This window comes from Doryrhamphus excisus, chromosome 8 (assembly GCF_030265055.1).
Source record: "Doryrhamphus excisus isolate RoL2022-K1 chromosome 8, RoL_Dexc_1.0, whole genome shotgun sequence".
Lineage (NCBI taxonomy): Eukaryota > Metazoa > Chordata > Actinopteri > Syngnathiformes > Syngnathidae > Doryrhamphus > Doryrhamphus excisus.
In genome coordinates this window covers 14,448,485-14,467,700 of record NC_080473.1, presented here as the reverse complement: position 1 = coordinate 14,467,700, position 19,216 = coordinate 14,448,485, and the positions used below count along the sequence as shown (strand labels likewise).

The 19,216-nt window shown below is 36.9% G+C and overlaps 1 protein-coding gene across 13 annotated transcripts in view; it reads right to left on the bottom strand.

Annotated features, from left to right (window-relative positions):
- Positions 1–347: 347 nt before the first annotated feature.
- Positions 348–19,216, bottom strand: part of LOC131134198 (rap1 GTPase-activating protein 2-like) — a 110,130-nt gene continuing 91,261 nt past the window's right edge. For 9 of the 13 annotated variants that reach the window (XM_058079192.1, XM_058079194.1, XM_058079195.1 and 6 more), the window contains 20 exons: positions 15,604–15,636; positions 15,240–15,272; positions 14,890–15,114; positions 14,716–14,819; positions 13,525–13,603; positions 13,377–13,430; positions 12,006–12,089; positions 11,826–11,926; positions 10,067–10,196; positions 9,841–9,996; positions 9,700–9,771; positions 7,962–8,048; positions 7,723–7,863; positions 5,289–5,438; positions 5,086–5,198; positions 4,923–5,021; positions 4,737–4,857; positions 3,554–3,656; positions 3,390–3,463; positions 348–1,885 (listed from right to left, as the gene is read on the bottom strand). In XM_058079192.1, the coding sequence (XP_057935175.1) occupies positions 1,877–1,885; positions 3,390–3,463; positions 3,554–3,656; positions 4,737–4,857; positions 4,923–5,021; positions 5,086–5,198; positions 5,289–5,438; positions 7,723–7,863; positions 7,962–8,048; positions 9,700–9,771; positions 9,841–9,996; positions 10,067–10,196; positions 11,826–11,926; positions 12,006–12,089; positions 13,377–13,430; positions 13,525–13,603; positions 14,716–14,819; positions 14,890–15,114; positions 15,240–15,272; positions 15,604–15,636 (1,968 nt within the window). In that variant the 3' untranslated portion in view covers positions 348–1,876. The remainder of the gene's footprint in view (positions 1,886–3,389; positions 3,464–3,553; positions 3,657–4,736; positions 4,858–4,922; positions 5,022–5,085; positions 5,199–5,288; positions 5,439–7,722; positions 7,864–7,961; positions 8,049–9,699; positions 9,772–9,840; positions 9,997–10,066; positions 10,197–11,825; positions 11,927–12,005; positions 12,090–13,376; positions 13,431–13,524; positions 13,604–14,715; positions 14,820–14,889; positions 15,115–15,239; positions 15,273–15,603; positions 15,637–19,216) is intronic. The other 4 variants (XM_058079193.1, XM_058079200.1, XM_058079197.1 and 1 more) reach the window with 1 other exon arrangement.

Below are 19,216 nucleotides of genomic sequence, written 5' to 3'. Positions count from 1 at the left end.
GACCGTACCCAAATTACATTTTTTTTAAAACCAAAAATATAAGAACACTACTGGCTAGCATATGTTACCAATAGTGCTTTAAATTAACAGACTACAAAAAATATCTATATTTTTCAACAATTATGATTTAAACTGCATACAAATTGTAAAAAAAAAAAATAAAGGAACTGACATTCAGAGTTATCGCTCACAGGTGTGGTTACATACATTAGTAGCTAAACTTTGCCAAACTGTTATCATTAGCTGACAACAAAAACACCTTGTGTGTTACATATGTGTATTCAAAGCAGGAAGAGGCGGGACATAATGCTTATCAGTGCATTTGAAAAAATAGAGACATGCAGAACTGACACAAAATACATTTTATTTTTGAATAAATTTCCAGCAGCACGTTACATAACGAAATATACATATACATATTTAGACGGCTTTGAATTTCATAGATTTCTTTCTATAATCTTGCAGAATTTTGATGGGTTAAAAAAAACTAAATATTTTTTTGCGAGATAACACAATAATTTTGGAGATCATGACTTTGTTGTTTGTCATATCTTGCGGGATGTCCATGACCAAATCTGGGGTCTTAATAAGTCCAGATACTTAAAAGTTATTGCATTATCTCGCAAAACCTTGCATGATTTCGCAAAAAAAATTATGTATTTATTGTTTTACTCATCAAAATGATTACTGCCTATGTCCCCTTGAGGGCTCCATGTAATTGACCTTGTACCTTTCAGCTATTTATTATATTAAAAGTGAAATTAAAAAGGCTGCAAGGCATTGAGGCTGTTGCAAAATAAATAATATTAATGCAATGTCTAACTAGTCTCTTTAATATCTCTGATGATCTCTGATGATCATCAGTCAAATTATGTGCCCTGTTATATCAAAAAATGATAATTACTGGAAGGAAAATAAAAAATAAATAAGATTCCAAAGAAAGCATTTGGTCATAAAAGAGATAAAAGAGGAAAATCTGTTTCCTTGCTTCCTGTTTACAAAGTGAAGCCTTATTTTGTGAAGCAGTATTTTAAACTACTCTTGTCCTGTTGTGCATGTAAGAGACCGACTTTGCATTATACATCTAACAGACTTCAACACAATAACAACAACAACAAAAAGAATTAATTCAACATCACATTCAGTGTGTTTTTGCCAAAATTGGATTAGATGCATTCAGCCTTTTCAAGTCATCCAGTCGTTAAAGAAAACAATAACCAAAAAAAAAAAAGCTTAATTACACACAAAGACAGCTAGAAAGCCTCAATGTTGGGTATGAGGGGGGTGAAATGTATTTGTTTAACATACTGAGTGAGGTGCAATGTTGCTTTTTTTTTGAAATGTGGGTGTTGAACCATTTCAGAGGATTTTAATCCTATACAGCTTTGGCTAAAATTAGACATTAGTGAAAGTCCAGGCAGCAGTATCACGTACCTCCGTGCCTGCCAAATACAGAAATGCTTTTACACATGTGGACTGACATCCAGCAGCATTCATAGTGCAGCAGCTAGCAAAGTAACAAAAAAGGTTTGAAATACAAAAAATCTTGCCAGAAGAACAATTTTATACGCAAAAAAAAATCCATATTATACCATATATGTGGTACTGGGAACTGGGAACGGAAGCTCCCCTAGCCAAAAAAAAAAATCATTTTTCTATTTGTACTATTCAACTCAGGGTGCAGTGTTAAGATAATAAAGAATATACTTAAAGGAAAGTCACAGTATTACAGCTAGGTCCCAGTTTGTTCATGTTTTCTTGTCCATGACTTAGCAAAGTGGGTCTATGATGACTTTTTTTTTTTTTTAAATTATTGGTTATGCGCAGCTCCATCCAGCCCAAGCAGATATTATTATGAAGTCATCTTGTGATGAAGCTACTCTGACTGAAAGAGAGAAGACAAAAGACCAATTATTAAATGCCGATTCTATCTGTACAGTTCATTTCAAAATTCCATTTTATGTCGGAACCCCAATTTTTTCCCATTCATTTAAGAATAAAAATGACTTTCTCTGTCATTTTCTCTGTTCTTGTGAGACTTCTTCCACGACCTGCTTGGTGGCGCTCACAAGCCTGGCAGCTATTAATATTAAAAGTAATTCGTTCTTAGCTGGAACACCAATTTATTTCTACCAATATTTGCTTTAAACATAAGACAGGGTGTGTCAACCTTTCCTATGCGCAATTAGAGATGAAGCAGTATGAGGAAATTAATATGCAGTTTTCCCTTGTGAGGCAATATTTTCTTCATTTTGCATTTTTAAAGGGAAACTGCACTTTTTTTTTTAATTTTGCCCATTTTGTTATCTTATGTGAAACATGAACACATATTTCTTTCCATCGTCTGTGCATTATAACACAAGAAAACAAGTTAATATAAACTTGCTAACAATGCACATCATTGTGACACTCTAACAACCTGCTGTATTTTGATGATTTAAAACACGACCAAAACGTCTTTCCTAGGTCGCATTGATACAATACAAAGTCCGCTCTTGGGATGGCTGTATCTTCCAGCACATCCTCCAGGTAAAAAATGCTGATGGCAAACAAGCATCTTGTTGAGTCTTTGGAGTGAAATTGAGAGCTAGGTATCCAGGTTAGTGACCCATTGTGTAAAAAATAGATTTTCATGTTAGCTGCTACAATAATAATATCGATGTAGCTTGAATAATATACAAGTCAGTTATGTAAATGGAGCAGTGTTGGAGTTTTTTTTGTTTTCTTTGTTAGCTAGCTCATGTTAAGTTGTTTTCTCACACTAGAATGCACAGAAAATTCAAATAAATATGTGGTTATGTTTCACACAAGGATTGCGAAGGATGGGTAAAATTCCCAAAAAAGTGCACTTCCCCTTTAAGGTAAAGAAATATTTAACTTTTTCTTTAAGTACCAATTTTGCTTGTTTTTGGTTACTGCAAATCGGACCATGTTTATCCTCGGCTCCACTCAACAAACAAGACTTTCAATACCACAGACGTATTTATCTGATTTTACGATCCTGAACGCAACAACGTTTTATACGTCTTTCACATTTTTTTGCCAATAATAGGTGATGATGCAAGTCTCCAAGAAGCATTAATATTTCAGGGCACTTTTAAGCCATAAAAAACGGCCACAAGGTTGCATAAGTGGATTTGACAAGGGTTTGTCTGGGAATATTTCAATGGAAGAAAATCTCACATAACAGGAAGCAGGAAGTGAGAGGGTTGTCGGAGTGTAGCATGCAGAAGCTCACAAATGCTATCCTTGATGAATAGCCAAAAACTCACACAGTCAAAATGTGAAAAACACTCAAAATAACGAGGTGTATTTTTGTGTATGTAGCATAAAAGTCTATTTAGCTATAGAAACATACAAATAAGTTAACGAATAATAAAATGGCATACATTGGTGGATGAGTGACTCATTTTGTCAAATTTGAACTTCAAGTTGGACCTCGGCGATGTCTTATTTTTCCCATCTGGATACGGAGACAAGAAAAAGCAACATAAACAACTAATGTGCAAGAGAGGATTGAAACCTTGTGGATTTGTAGTAGCACAGGGATTACCTGTGGGACTGCGACACATGATGATTGGGGTTCCCGACACCGGGGTGTCAATGCTAATCGAAGGACTGAAGGCGGACGAGGAGGCTATGGACGGATGGCTGACCTAGGGGAGAATGATGAGCAATGGAGAAAGGGTTTATGGGGAATGTTAGTACAGATAAAAGACTGGCGAAATTGGGCTGAATCTCCTCTTCAAGAGTGTGAATGGAAGCTAGCAGAGTTAGCTTGTGTGTGCACGACTCAGGTTCGATTCGTTATTTTCATCAGGTTGTGTTTTACGGTTTTTAATGTAAGGAAGGTTTTAAAGTACCCGATGATGAAATGCGGTTTCTAAGTGAAAAAAATACGAGAGGAACGTTTATTTGTGAACGCTGCTCGTCTTAGCTCATCTTATACACGTACACGGAGCGTACTTCCTTGACTGTCCTTCAAAATAAGTTTGCCCCATGTCTGTGTAAACAAAATAAGACCAACAAAATAAAAATAAAAATAAAAATAAAAATAAAAATAAAAATAAAAATAAAAATAAAAATAAAAATAAAAATAAAAATAAAAATAAAAATAAAAATAAAAATAAAAATATGTGTGGGTTATTGTGTGTAGCTGCTCTATAGGAGTCTACAACTCAATACAAAGGCTCAGAGAAGCTGAACATTAGAATCACACTTAAAACCATGTTATTATGAGCAATGAGACATCATATCTTTTAAAGTAAATGTATGTGCGTATTGTGTAATTGTACATCTAAATTAAGAGTTACGAAGTGAGTGATAGTAATATTCACTTCATGTTCGTCTTGAAGTGTCGTTCCCAGGATGAACGGACTAAAGATGATGATATTGTACTGCTATTGATGTGTTCACGCCTGAATAATGTTGTAAAAGAGCGTCAGACTTATGTGACTATGCGGGGACTCATGCGTTAATTACACAAAAAAAATGTAAATAAATTAGATACCGCAAGAATGTCGTCGTCAAGTTCTTTCTTTTTTTCTTTTAATTCAAAAGGGATTGAAGGGGATCCCTGCATAGCAGGTTTGGCTGCTAAAAGCGTAAGAGGGCGTGGGAGCGCCAAAGGGCGCATTTGAATGCAACAGGAAGTCAACGCCTGTGTCCCATCCATGCCAGTTCTATCCTTCCATGAACTACCGTCTATAATAAAATACACTGAATGTGGTACCCACCGTCTCTAGTTCTTCCAACGCTTCCGTATCTCCTGTAATGCTGCTGAAGCTGCTGGTGCTCGATGAAGATCGAGAGATGTTTGGTCTGCTGCTGCCACCATCCTTCAGTTTGATGAAAGGCCTGTAAAAGGCAGCAGGCTTTGACAGAGGAACTCGGGAAAAACTAAATCAAATATCGTCTCTAACCTGTCTTTATTGGGGCAGGTCTCAGGTGAGCTGGGGTTGGATGATGTCTCTGACCTCACTTCTTGGGACAAGGAGCAGATATCTGCAGACTTTTGGTCACTACACACAAAGGAACACATTCAAGATTCCGTGTATTTATTCTACTTATGTTATGATCACCAACCTGCGAGTGCATTTGTCTGACGGACTTTCAATGCTGGAGTGGAGGCGAGGGAAAAGTCCTGACCGCCTTTTCACCGGACTCTTTAATGAAGATTTAGTTGACAATGCAGGAGGCTGAAGATGAAGATGTCAGATTGGAGACTTTTGGGTTCAAATGAAAGAATATTGAACATATTCCCTCCATCCATCTATCTGTAAACTCACATTGTAGGTACTCTTTGTACATTCACTGGTGCTCTGTGGCATTGCTCCTCCGCTTAAACTGGCCGGGACCCCGCCTCCACCGCCGGGACTCCTAAGGCGGTGAGACCCCACCATTGTCTCCATTGAGTGACTTCTTACCCTCATGGCCCTCTAAAAACAAGACAAAGACATGCTAGTTACTAATTTATACTCAGTGATCAAGATGCTGAAGTGTATTTTTTTATTAGTCAATTATATCCACTAGATGGTGCAATTCCCCAGCCTTTACTGCGCCATTGAACATACTTCACATGAACAAAAATGGGGTTTCTTACAATAAAGTACACAAAAATAATCAGTGGTTACTGATGAACTAATGTCAAAAGCACATGCATTTAGAGTAGTTACTGATGAACTAATGGCAAAGGCACATGCATTTAGAGTAGTTACTGATGAACTAATGACAAAGGCACATGCATTTAGAGTAATTACTGATGAACTAATGAAAAATGCACGTGCATTAAGAGTAGTTACTGATGAACTAATGACAAAGGCACATGCATTTAGAGTAGTTACTGATGAACTATTGACAAAGGCACAGCATTTAGAGTAGTTACTGATGAACTAATGACAAATGCACATGCATTTAGAGTGGTTACTGATGAACAAACGGCAAAGGCACATGCATTTAGAGTAGTTACTGATGAACTAATGACAAAGGCACGTACATTTAGAGTAGTTACCGATGAACTAATGACAAAGGCACATGCATTTAGAGTAGTTACCGATGAACTAATGACAAAGGCACGTGCATTTACAGTAGTTACTGATGAACTAATGACAAAGGCACGTGCATTTAGAGTAGTTACCGATGAACTAATGACAAAGGCACATGCATTTAGAGTAGTTACCGATGAACTGACGTCAAAGGCACATGCATTTAGAGTGGTTACTGATGAACTAATGACAAAGACACATGCATTTAGAGTAGTTACTGATGAACTGATGACAAAGGAACATACATTTAGAGTAGTTACTGATGAACTGATGATAAAGGAACATACATTTAGAGTAGTTACTGATGAACTAGTGAGTAGTGATTAGGGTTGGGTAGGGTCATTCCTCATTAACTACTACAATGCCTGTAATTTACTGGAAAAAATCTCAAGGCATACTACAAAAAGTACATCACTATATGTCATAGGCATAAATGAATAAATATTAATTATTAGAGTCGTTATATATTCTAATGATCATTTTTGGTACACAATAATCTCTCACAGCACACAACAGTAGCTGGGAATCACTAATTTAGCTTATTTATTGCCATTTCAGTCATATATGGTTAATGTTTTCACATTTTATAGTTGCATAGTATATATATATTTTTTTAATTTTTTTTAATTATTTATATATATTTTTTAACACAAAGTCAAACGACAGCATATTCAAATGTTTATTCATGATGAGTCAAGCATCATCTGAAGACAATAAATTGCCATTGCCAGAGAAACAGTGAGAAAAGCGGCCAATGGAAAAGACTCCATTAATTGCATCGTGGTTGTCCAGAGCACCTGTGAAACAAAACCATGAAAAAGCAAAAAGCATTGACATGCATGAAATATCAAGCATTATGTCCATTTTTTGTATTGAGTTTTTGCTACTTCACGCTCTTTTTCTGACATACTACCTGTGACGCTTATGTTTTTTTGTTTTTTTTTACTGCCATGTGCTATTTGAATATAACTTGAGGAAACTCTTTTATTTTATATTAAATAAACTCAATAAGTGAAACAATTTAGAGTATGGGGTAGATGCACGGTGGACGAGTGGTTAGCATGCAGGGACCACAGCTAGAAGACAAAAGTTCGTCATCTTTGTGTGGAGTTTGCATGTTCTCCCTGTGCATGCGTGTGTTTTCTCCGGTTTCCTCCCACATTCCAGAAACATGCTAGGTTAATTAGCGACTCCAAATTGTCCATAGGTATGAATGTGAGTGTGAATGGTTGTTTGTCTATATCTGCCCTGTGATTGGCTGGTGACCAGACTAGGGTGTACCCTAGACTAAGCTACTTAATCCATTTATTCATGAAGACAATGTCAAAGGAAAAGTGCTGAGAAATAAACGCTCATTGCTGTTAGTGATGGGTGGATCGATACTGAAATATCGATACTTCTGATACCAGTTCCTCATGCTCTGAAGTCGATTACCAAATAAAAATATCAACATTTTTGATACTTCAGTCATCATTTAGTGGCTAATGTAAAAGGCTACATTTCATTGTCATTTAATGCTTTATCCTGTATTTGTATTTTAGTTCATTTAACCTTTTGTATCCCCAAAAATGCTAAACTTAGAATACCCAAAATATGAATACGTACAATAAAACATATACCTGTATATGTTTTTTTCCGCTAACAATAAACTGCAAGCAATGTCCAGGATCACTTTCACCTTGAATGACTCCAGTAGACCCCCGTGTCCTCCATTCTCCAGCTTATCCTCCTCCTCCGCTTGGCTGAGACCCAAAGTGGCCTGACTTTGTCTGTGCAGCTCATCGTGGAGGTTGTCTAGCAGAGCAGCTCGTGTTCGACCCTGGCGTGGATGCAAGATTCAAGATGTTCATACGCATACTAAATAACAGAAAGATGGTCACCACAGTTTGGTATTTGAAGAACGTCTTCATGTGTCACCTCCAGCTTGGCAAACTTGTCAGATTTGTAGCAAGCGTTTTCTGCATTGATCAGCTTTGTCAGCAGGAAGTCTCGGAACTCTGGGCCCTGGAGAGTGAAGAAAGAGAGCGGTGATTACCCCAAAATATTTATGACCCCATGCCTGATGGAAGTGTTTGTGCAGCAAAGGCTTTACTTATCACTGAAGCACTTTTAACCTTTTAAGGTAGGGCTTAACAAGAAGAAACAAGATGTTTGAGTAGGTCACCTGTTCAGACACAGTCTCAAGTTCTTGTTTTTTAATGCACAAGATTAGACACATGCAATCCAGAAAATGATATGTAAATGTTACACTTAGGGGGAAAAAGTGGGCTAATAAATTGACAATAAAAGCACAAATACTGCGGATTTCAGAAAACAACAGATGGAATGATACAGCACTCTACAAGAAGCAATGAAGTCTGTAAAATTAAATAATTAAAAAAAATCCAAAAATTGTTACAACTATAATGATGGAAATTGTAATATTAATGATGATTATAATACTGGTGATAATAATAACAATAATAATGGTAATAATGACAGAGATTGTAACAATAATAATGATAATGATAATACAATAATAACCCTGCCTCTCGCCCAAAGACTGCTGGGATGGGCTCCAACAAAATGTTACATTTGTTCACTTCCTGCTTTCCTAATATGGTTGAAGTTTTTAATTGTAAAATTGTAAAATTGTAAAATTGTAAAATTGTAAAATTGTAAAATGTAAAATGTAAAATGTAAAATGTAAAATGTAAAATGTAAAATGTAAAATGTAAAATGTAAAATGTAAAATTTAAAATTTAAAATTTAAAATTTAAAATTTAAAATTTAAAATTTCCACCCTTCACCCTCGGCCATCTCTGTGTGGAGTTTGCATGTTCTCCCCGTGCATGTGTGGGTTTTCTCCGGGTACTCCGGTTTCCTCCCACATTCCAAAAACATGCTAGGTTAATTGGCGACTCCAAATTGTCCATAGGTATGAATGTGAGTGTGAATGGTTGTTTGTCTATATGTGCCCTGTGATTGGCTGGCAAGCAGTCCAGGGTGTACCCCGCCTCTCGCCCGAAGACAGCTGGGATAGGCTCCAGCACCCCCGCGACCCTCGTGAGGAAAAGCGGCAGAAAATGAACGAATGAATGAATTTTTAATTTTTAATTTTTAATTTTTAATTTTTAATTTTTAATTTTTAATTTTTAATTTTTAATTTTTAATTTTTAATTTTTAATTTTTAATTTTTAATTTTTAATTTTTAATTTTTAATTTTTAATTTTTAATTTTTAATTTTGTCACAACTATAATGATGAAAATGGTAATATTAATGATGATTATAATAATGGTGATAATAATAATAATAATGGTAATAATGATAAAGATTATAACAATAGTGATAATAATGATAATAACAATAATAATATTACAAAGATAATAATAACAGGGGAAAACAAGACTGTGGAATGAACATGATTATATCTTGCAAAAAGGGGTAGGCATTTATAAACTTTTGCTTCAGCCTACTCCTTTTGGGCTTTTGATCAAAAAGTTGAATACAAATGTAAATGGAAAATTATATTTTGATTGATGTATGAAATGCACTGTAATGTTTCATATATTTGCCCCCAAAACAACAACAACAACAACAAAAAAACCCTATACTCCACAGCCGCCATGCAAAACATGTTGAAGCTCAGAGAGATGATGATGTCCACAATCTCACCTTCTTAAATACAGCTGGGTTTGGGAGGGGGGGTCCAAAAGGCGGGACGTCCTCCCTGGCAGTGACAGACACCTGTCGACATAAAAGAACAAATAATCCCACACGAATCAGACAGAACCATGAGAAGATAATCCTTTTAACCTTGTATACTGTGTTCTCTGTACACGGGTTCTCAGCCTGGACCAGCACATAAGAGTGCAGAAAGTTGGAGGCAATTATGTCAGGAACAAAAGGCGTAGGTTCCTCCTGGAAAACGGCTGCCACAATATCATTTCCTATGTGTCTTTTCCTCTGAAGCTGAGAAGAAGAGGATAATATTTTGGTGGTCATGCTGTGAGAAAAACAAGTTAAGACCAAAGTGACCAACCTGCTGGATGTCCCCATCAGTGAAAGGAAGCTTGGTTGACACATGGAACATAATCTCTTTCTGTCTGAAAACAGTGTACACAGATTCGGTCCCTGTCTGTCCGTGGGACACATCTAGTCCTCCACGAAATCTGCAACAAAATATAAAAGGCATGTCGCTCATCATTGTTTTCAGGCTTGGTTTCTAACGTATGTTATTCCATGTACATTGTATGGACAAAAGTATTAGTTTGACTACCACACATCTACAATAGACCAGTACACCAGACTACAGTAGACCATAGGTGTGAAACTCGCAGGCGACCACATGTGGTGACCCCCTACTTGACATTAGAAATAAGGAGTTAGTATGTTCTCTGTAGGCGGCATTATGAATTATCCTTACTGACCTTTTTTGCAGTACATTTAATATGTTCAATAATAAAATATTTCTGAACTATTAATGGCTAAACAACAAATGATGGTGTTTAGCCATCATTTGTTTTCCTTTCTATGCCTTTTGGAATGACTTCCTGTTCTGTTTCGTTCTGTTTCTATCCACAAGTTCAGTCCGTGGCATCTGTCCATGTTGGACCATAGTCATTTGTTTGCTTTATTGTGGATCCTGCCACTGCATATCAGTCGTAATAATTAAAAATAAACTTTTTACCTGTCTTGGGGCGAGAGGCGGGGTACACCCTGGACTGGTGGCCAGCCAGTCACAGGGCACATATAGACAAACAACCATTCACACTCACATTCATACCTATGGACAATTTGGAGTCGCCAATTAACCTAGCATGTTTTTGGAATGTGGGAGGAAACCGGAGTACCCGGAGAAAACCCATTTGTTTTCCTTTCTATGCCTTTTGGAATGACTTCCTGTTCTGTTTTGTTCTGTTTCTATCCACAAGTTCAGTCCGTGGCATCCGTCCATGTTGGACCATAGTCATTTGTTTGCTTTATTGTGGATCCTGCCGCTGCATATCAGTCGTAATAATTAAAAATAAACTTTTTACCTCATGCCACAACATCGCAATGCCAAGACATATTTAACCTTACAAAATCTTTTCTTGGCTGCACGGCGGTCGAGTGGTTAGCGCGCAGACCTCACAGGTAGGAGACCAGGGTTCAATTCCAATCTCGGCCATCTCTGTGTGGAGTTTGCATGTTCTCCCCGTGCATGCGTAGGTTTTCTCCGGGTACTCCGGTTTCCTCCCACATTCCAAAAAACATGCTAGGTTAATTAGCAACTCCAAATTGTCCATAGGTATGAATGTGAGTGTGGATGGTTGTTTGTCTATATGTGCCATGTGATTGGGCACATTGGCGACCAGTCCAGAGTGTACCCTGGCCTCTCGCCCAAAGACAGCTGGGATAGGCTCCAGCACCCTCCGCGACCCTCGTGAGGATAAGCGGTAGAAAATGAATGAAATCTTTTCTTGCGTTACTGGCAAGACATCTCCAGACTATGTATATTTCATTTATGTTCTGTGTTAGTGTGCCAACAGCAAAAAGAGTAAAAATCCACAATCCAATGTTATAACTACACACATACAATTCTCTGATAAAATGCTTCTTTAACATATATTTATTCTGACTGCATAAGGAGGCCAAACTTTGATGTTTATAGCCATTAAAGTTTGCTTCACTGGATCAGCACTCACCCGATTTCTTTTAATCTTCATTCTCTCGTTACTTCTTTAAGTGGTATTTGAGATTTATAAGCTGACTTGTGTGTGTTTTTGCATCTGATTTAAGTGCTTTGTATCACATCTCACCCTTTAAAGTCCTGAAGTTCAATGTTGTCACCCAGTATAGCGAGAAACTCATTGAAAGCTGGAGTCTCTTCATTGTTGCCAAACAACTGTTCCTCTGATGTCTACGGGAACAAGAGAATCGTTGACATTTAGCGGTTTGGAAACAAAGTCGTTTATCGGTGAAAAAAAAAAATCACTCACCTGTCCGAATTTTTGGTAGATGACTCCAAATTTGAAGGTGTTGTTGACCTCGTGTTCATCGTAAGCGACAATCAAGTGAGATCCCTGCGCAACAAGAAAAACTATCACTCCTAGTTAGCTGTAGAAAACATGTTGACGTCCTCTCCAACATGTCTCCAGGGCAGATTTGGTTGGCTCTGGTTGCGTCAGGCCGACATGTGACAAAGTCTCGCAATCCCCAGCGAGGCCGGTGATCTTGTTGCAGCCTCTTGCACACCAAGACCACAGATGGTATGTTTCCCTGCCTGAGGGCTGAAGCTGAAGGCAAGCTCCATCACAGACGTCCACCAGCCTCGCAAAAAGAAGGAATCAAATCCACCATGTCCGATTTTTGTTGGGTTATCAATCCGATGGAATAATGCACTCATTGAGGATGGCAGATGTTAGCCAAGGAGGAGGTTTATGAGGGATATAATATAGAGAGGTTTTTTTTTTTGCTTCATGTCAAATTTTTATATTTATGATTTATAATTTTTATTTTTATGTCACTTTTTATATCCGCCCCGCTTTTACTCATGTTTTAACTGTGTATTAACGAATGAATGGTGTATTTTAATGTATCTTTTACTCTGTTTACTTGCTTTTATTCAACTCCATTCTTCTGTAAAGTGTCTTTGAGTATTTTGCTCCGTTACGAAAAGAAAATGTATTTATATATATTACAGTATATTACATTAAATATATTGTATTATATCATAATATATTATTTTTCCATTATATTTTCCAATACATTATATATTAGAAATACATGGAATCATATATTTTTGTACATATATTATACAATATATTACATATTCATGTAATATATGGCAATATATTGCAGAATATACAAATGATTGCCGCTTTCAATATATTGAAATATATTAAATCCAAATATATAATATATGAGTTTATATATCCCAAATTATATGCAATTTTATATATGTAAAAATATAGTCCTTTTTTGGTCTTGATCCCAAGATATTTTGTATATGTATCAATATATACAGATATATGATCTATGCATATATTGCAATATATTGGAAAATATAAACATAAGATCCCATATATGGAAATATATGTCCTATTACATAGCATTATATTTGCCAATATACTGCAATATTTTTTTCCATAAGGGCTATACAAATAAAATGTATTATTATTATTATTATTAAATCTGAGTTAATGAAGATGGATGAATTTTGAGGTAAGGTGGACATCAGGCATATATAGACATCAGTTCATGACATGATAAATAATGTCGGCATCAAACAAAGTCACATTTTTAAAGTATATTGACATATAGAAGAATGACTGATGTGATTTTAGCTGCTATGTGAACAAAGAACTTACTCGAGGGTAAAGAACCGGGCTGAACTTCAGTCCCGTGGCATCATCACACAGAAGCTGGAAAATAAACGAGACATCATAAGGTACAGCAAATATGATATATGACATTGGTGTAATGGAAAAAATATTGATGAATGGATGTGTTGCTTACTTTGGCAATCTGATGGACGCTGGGCAGCTGGTTAATGCCTGCTAAGGAGATCCTATCGTGGATTGTTTTGGTCCTTGACCTGAAGCGGGGTTATTTTGGGTTATTTTACAGTGAAGATCAAAAGAAAAGCACAGACTTGAGGTGAGAATCACTATTGAATTCTAGAAATGAATTCTAGAGATGACATTAAATATGAACAGGGGTCTCAAACACGCGGCCCGTGGGCCAAATGTGGCCCGCAGGACACTAGTTAGAGGCCCCCGTCTTGATATGAAAGTTTAATGTTAGTGCGGCCCACGCAAGTTTGATATGGATTCTGTATGGTATCATGTACCCAGAAAAAATTATTACGTTTGATTAATGTTCATGTTAAAGGTTAAACAACTGTTAGTAGTTATCCTCCCTATCCGTGAAGTTTTTGGCTATTTAAGTTTAAAGGAAATAACTTGAAGGCTACCGTTTAGGTCGCTAGCTCTCTAGTTTGCGAGTTAGCATGTGTCTCGAGACCCTGCAGTTGCGCAATGTGTTGTAAATAAAAAGAGTATAAATGTGACTATAGTCGTGTTTTGTCATGTCTACAGGGCTCTAATAATGCTTTGTTCATTTTAATCTGAAAAAAATAATTTGTCTACCCACCAACTATATGTGGTTTCTTAATTTTTTATTATTTGTTGTTTTATTATTATTATTATTATATTTATTTATTTATTACTGATTGATTGATTTTCTTTATTATTTATTTTTCATCTTATTTTGTGCAGAAAAATAAAAATTAAGATATTTGAGAACAGTGGAATGTTTTATCAGAGCTTTTATTGTAGAAAATCGGAACCAAAGCACTGAAAAAGTTTGTATATTTTTCTGTTTTTAATATATGCGTATTTTCTTTTATTTTTTTGGAAAACCTGATGCGGCCCAGCCTTGCCCAGACCCTAGCTCCAGTGGCCCCCAGGTAAATTGAGTTTGAGACCCCTGCTTTACACAGTTCCACTAAACACAATACCACATTGTTACAAATGTATCACATAAGTGGGGTAGTACTGTATAATAATAGTAATGTACGGCTTTGGTGTAACTTTTTACTATGTCTTCAAAAGCCAATTGCTATACTCTGCATCATACAAACATGTAGCAACTTATGATGCTGCTGCAAGTGCATTGTCTTGCATGGAAAGCATTAGGTACTCGTACCTGAGCATGATCCGTAAGAACTCCTGACCATCAACCTCCTCGTGTTTGAGGGACATGATGAGGTTCCCTATGCTGCTCCCAGTGCAGTAGTAGTTCATATGCTCCTGCAGAAAGTCAAATTATGGATTTTGCTTACATGAACCTAATGACAGGCAGAGCGGAGCAAACACCTACCTTGCCCAGAAAGTGTTTGCGGTAGGCTCGGGCAGTGCTGTTGCACTCCAAACGGTAGCCATGTCCCTCACCGGGACTCATACCCTCTCCTCCATCCTCGTCTTCTTCACAGAAACTGGACTCTGAAGAGGAGGGTGTCCCAGCCGGCGCCTCCGCATCCTCAATCCAGTAGCCACCAAACTGCGGTAAGATAACTTGGGGGTATGGTTGACCTTTTTCTAGGACCTTGGGATGGAGAGGAGTTGGTAGAAGCAGAAGAAAAATGTTGATGGATAATTAATATGATGACTATGCACAATTCTGCAGCCTCTTTAGTGGAGTGAGTGTATTTTTCGAGTGGGCTGACTCACATCTTCTATCCGTGGGTAGGGGATATAGTCGTCCTGTGAAAGATTTAAACAGATTTAAGATCTGCACCACAATAGACCATTGGCTTCAAAATGATACTTTAAGGTTAAAGTTTATGATGCAGTAACTTGAAATACACAGTACTCGGCAAGCATCGATAAAAGTGAGTCATCCTTGATGATACAGGTCTTTTGTTTGCATAGTAGTGGCACACAAGCAAGGCAGCAAGGACACAGCTGGGGGTCCTTTAACTTATAATCAATTAGATTGTGAGGTTATTGATTTCATTGGAACGTTTGACATAGATAAAGGTTGACATCAGGACACAAAGTGATGAGTGTGAGTGTGTCTGGTGGCTGGCCACACCTTCCATTTTTTGCTCTCTTCTACTTTAGGGACCTGAATCCATTCGCAGCATGAGGAAAGGAAAAACATAGGTTAAAAAAAAGGTTAATATGCAATGTTGCCAACATTGGGCCTCGTTCCCAAAAGTCAGTTCTTAAAAACAACTTCCCGTCTTGGCTTCATAAAGACTTAAGATTAATAGGATTTTTTTCCTATTAAGGACAAATCCTACATGCAGATGAGTAGAATACAATTTTTGAGGTACATATGCAGCATCCTGTATGTGGCTATCAGTGGAAAAAGTTTGGACACCTGATATACAGTATTTCCTTTTATGATTTCTATTAATTTCCTACAGAGATGCATAATTCACATGTCATGTATCGAACTTTTTTTATTTAACCCTTAGATGCATAAGTGGGTCAAAAATGACCCGGTCAGATTGTTTTCTTGAAATATCTTCGTAATTAATTTTTTTTAATCATTTCATATTCCATGTATTCTTCAAAAAACATGCTTTTGATATCATGCCGTTCACATTTTTAACTTCTCTTTTATACATTTTGAGAATTTTTTGTTTTTGTGTTACTACCCCAACCTTCCATAAGTGGGTCAAAAATGACCCGGTCAGGTTGTTTTCTTGAAATATCTTTGTAATGAAAAAATGTTATCATTTCACATTCCAGGTATTCTTCAAAAAACATGTTTTTGATATCATGCCGTTCACATTTTTAACTTATCTTTTATATATTTTAAGAATTTTTTGTTTTTGTGTTACTACCCCAACCTTCCATAAGTGGGTCAAAAATGACCCGGTCAGGTTGTTTCTTGAAAATATCTTCGTAATGAAAAAATGTTATCATTTCATATTCCAGGTATTCCTCAAAAAACATATTTTTGATATCATGCCGTTCACATTTTTAACTTACCTTATAAAAAAAGTGAAAAATGAAGATGTTTCTAACATTAAATCATTCTTGTGTGGTCCTAAATATAATACTAAATATCATACAAGTGATTATTCCTAACCAAAATGGCAAAATTGGCATAAAAATGCATTGATTCTAGTATGGGTCATTTTTGACCCACTTATGGAAGAGTGTAGGGTCCAGTCACTCGTGCATCTAAGGGTTAAAAAAAAACAGTACTATTGGCAGACTTTAGAAGAACCCACATGAAGCCCAATACATTACATAAGTATTCCAAAACTAGTTTATAAGAACCACTGGTGAATGAGGCCCATTGTCTGTTTCATACCTTGTTTCTTTTGCAAGATAAACACGGAGTGAGTCATTTATGCTAATTTGTATTTTTTTTTTCTTTTCACACAAGCACACACAACAGGTAATACAGACACTTAGTCATCCTCTCATGTTGAGCTCAGGATCCAGTCAAGATAAATGATCCTCTCAGCTTTTGATTGAATTTGGATACTGCAGTCCAGAGGTATTTGAGTCTAGTGTAGGTATGGTAATTTAGACTCAGTTTAGTAGATATAGTAAAATTAGTAAAATGGCTAAATTCAACCTTGAATGAAGGTTAAAAATCAAATTTGAGTCTAGTGTAGGTATGGCAATTTAGACTCAGTTTAGTAGATATAAAATGGCAAAATTCAACCTTGAATGAAAGTTAAAAATAAATTTTGAGTCTAGTGTAGGTATGGCAATTTAGACTCAGTTTAGTAGATTTAAAATGGCAAAATTCAACCTTGAATAAAGGTTAAAAATACATTTTGAGTCTTGTGTAGGTGTGGTAATTTAGACTCAGTTTAGTAGATTTAAAATGGCAAAATTCTACCTTGAATGAAGGTTAAAAATCAATTTTGAGTCTTGTGTAGGTATGGCAATTTAGACTCAGTTTAGTAGATGTAAAATGGAAAAATTCAAACTTGAATGAAAGTTAAAAATCAATTTTGAGTCTAGTGTAGGTATGGTAATCTAGACTCAGTTTAGTAGATGTAAAATGGCAAAATTCAACCTTGAATGAAGGTTAAAAATATATTTTGAGTCTAGTGTAGGGATGGCAATTTAGACTCAGTTTAGTATATATAGTAAAATTAGTAAAATGGCAAAATTCAACCTTGAATGAAGGTTAAAAATCAATTTTGGCAGACAGTGTAATGTTTTTTTAAATATGATCCAGTTCTTATACTGAATCCTTATTAGACTTATGGAAGTCTACCTCACGCAAAATGCCAATCTTGCAGTCCGCTGAGTGGAACATTTTGTTCAGATGAGGACAGAATGACTTCTTAAAAGCATGCAATATGCACTCCACCATTCAACAATGCCAGCAAGAGCCATGCGACATTCGGTAAATTCACTTGTCTTCCACGTCGGTAATGATGTGTATGAGTGTGTGTGTGTGTGTGCGTGTGCATATTGACAGAGCAGCTGTTACAGTCACAGGGGAGTCATTGTCCACAATAGAAAACTGATCACAAAGGCGCTCTTAAGGGGATTCAATTTTTCGCCTCAGATTGAGACAAAAGAGGAGGACAAAGATGAGGGAGGAACAGGTGAGGGGAGGATAAAAAAAAAGAGAAGAGACGAGGATCAAAAAAGTGACCTTCATCTGAGCCGTCTATTACAACAACGTAGAAGACTTTGAACACACGTCTCAAAGCTGCGATGTAGGTGGCGCAGCTCGAGAGCGGATCGATGCGAGCTGAGGTTCAGAGAAGACGAATGAGGGCCACGATACTTGGTGTGTGTGAGATACTTTGGCCGTATTGACAATCTGTCATCGAGCAGTTATGCTTCCAAAATGTCTTTATGAAGTGCTCGGTCTAGTGCAAACTTAAGCATAAAGGGTGCAGATTTCAAGGATGTGCACCTTCACACAAATAGGACACATGATAGTTAACCAATCAGAACTAACACACAATTATTATCATCCATCCATGCATTTTCTATGCCACTTATCCTTATTAGGATCACGGGTATGCTGGAGCCTATCCCAGCTGACTTGGGGCGAGAGGCGGGGTACACCCCGGACTGGTCGCCAGCCAATCACAGGGCACATATAGACAAACAACTATTCACACTCACATTCATACCTATGGACAATTTGGAGTCGCTAATTAACCTAGCATGTTTTTTTTGGAATGTGGGAGGAAACCAGAGTACCTGGAAAACCCACACATGCATGGGGAGAACATGCAAACTCCACACAGAGATGGCCGAGGGTGGAATTGAACCCTGGTCTCCCAGCTGTGAGGTCTGTATATATATATATATATATATATATGTAATCATGTTCTGTTATTTAATGCAGTAAAAATGGCCATATTTCACACAAAGTTGCAAATGGTGATTAATCATGATTGATTAATTTGAAAACCGTGATTAATCTGATAAGAAATTACCATAATTTAATGGTTACAACGTAATATTACATGTTTGCCTTAGCATTCATTCATTCATTCATTCGTTTTCTACCGTTTGCCCTCACAAGGGTCGTGGGGGCTGCTGGAGCCTATCCCAGCCATCCCTGGGCGAGAGACTGGTGGCCAGCCAATCACAGGGCACATATAGACAAACAACCATTCACACTCACATTCATACCTATGGACAGTTTGGAGTCGCTAATTAACCTAGCATGTTTTTTTGGAATGTGGGATCCACGCATGCAC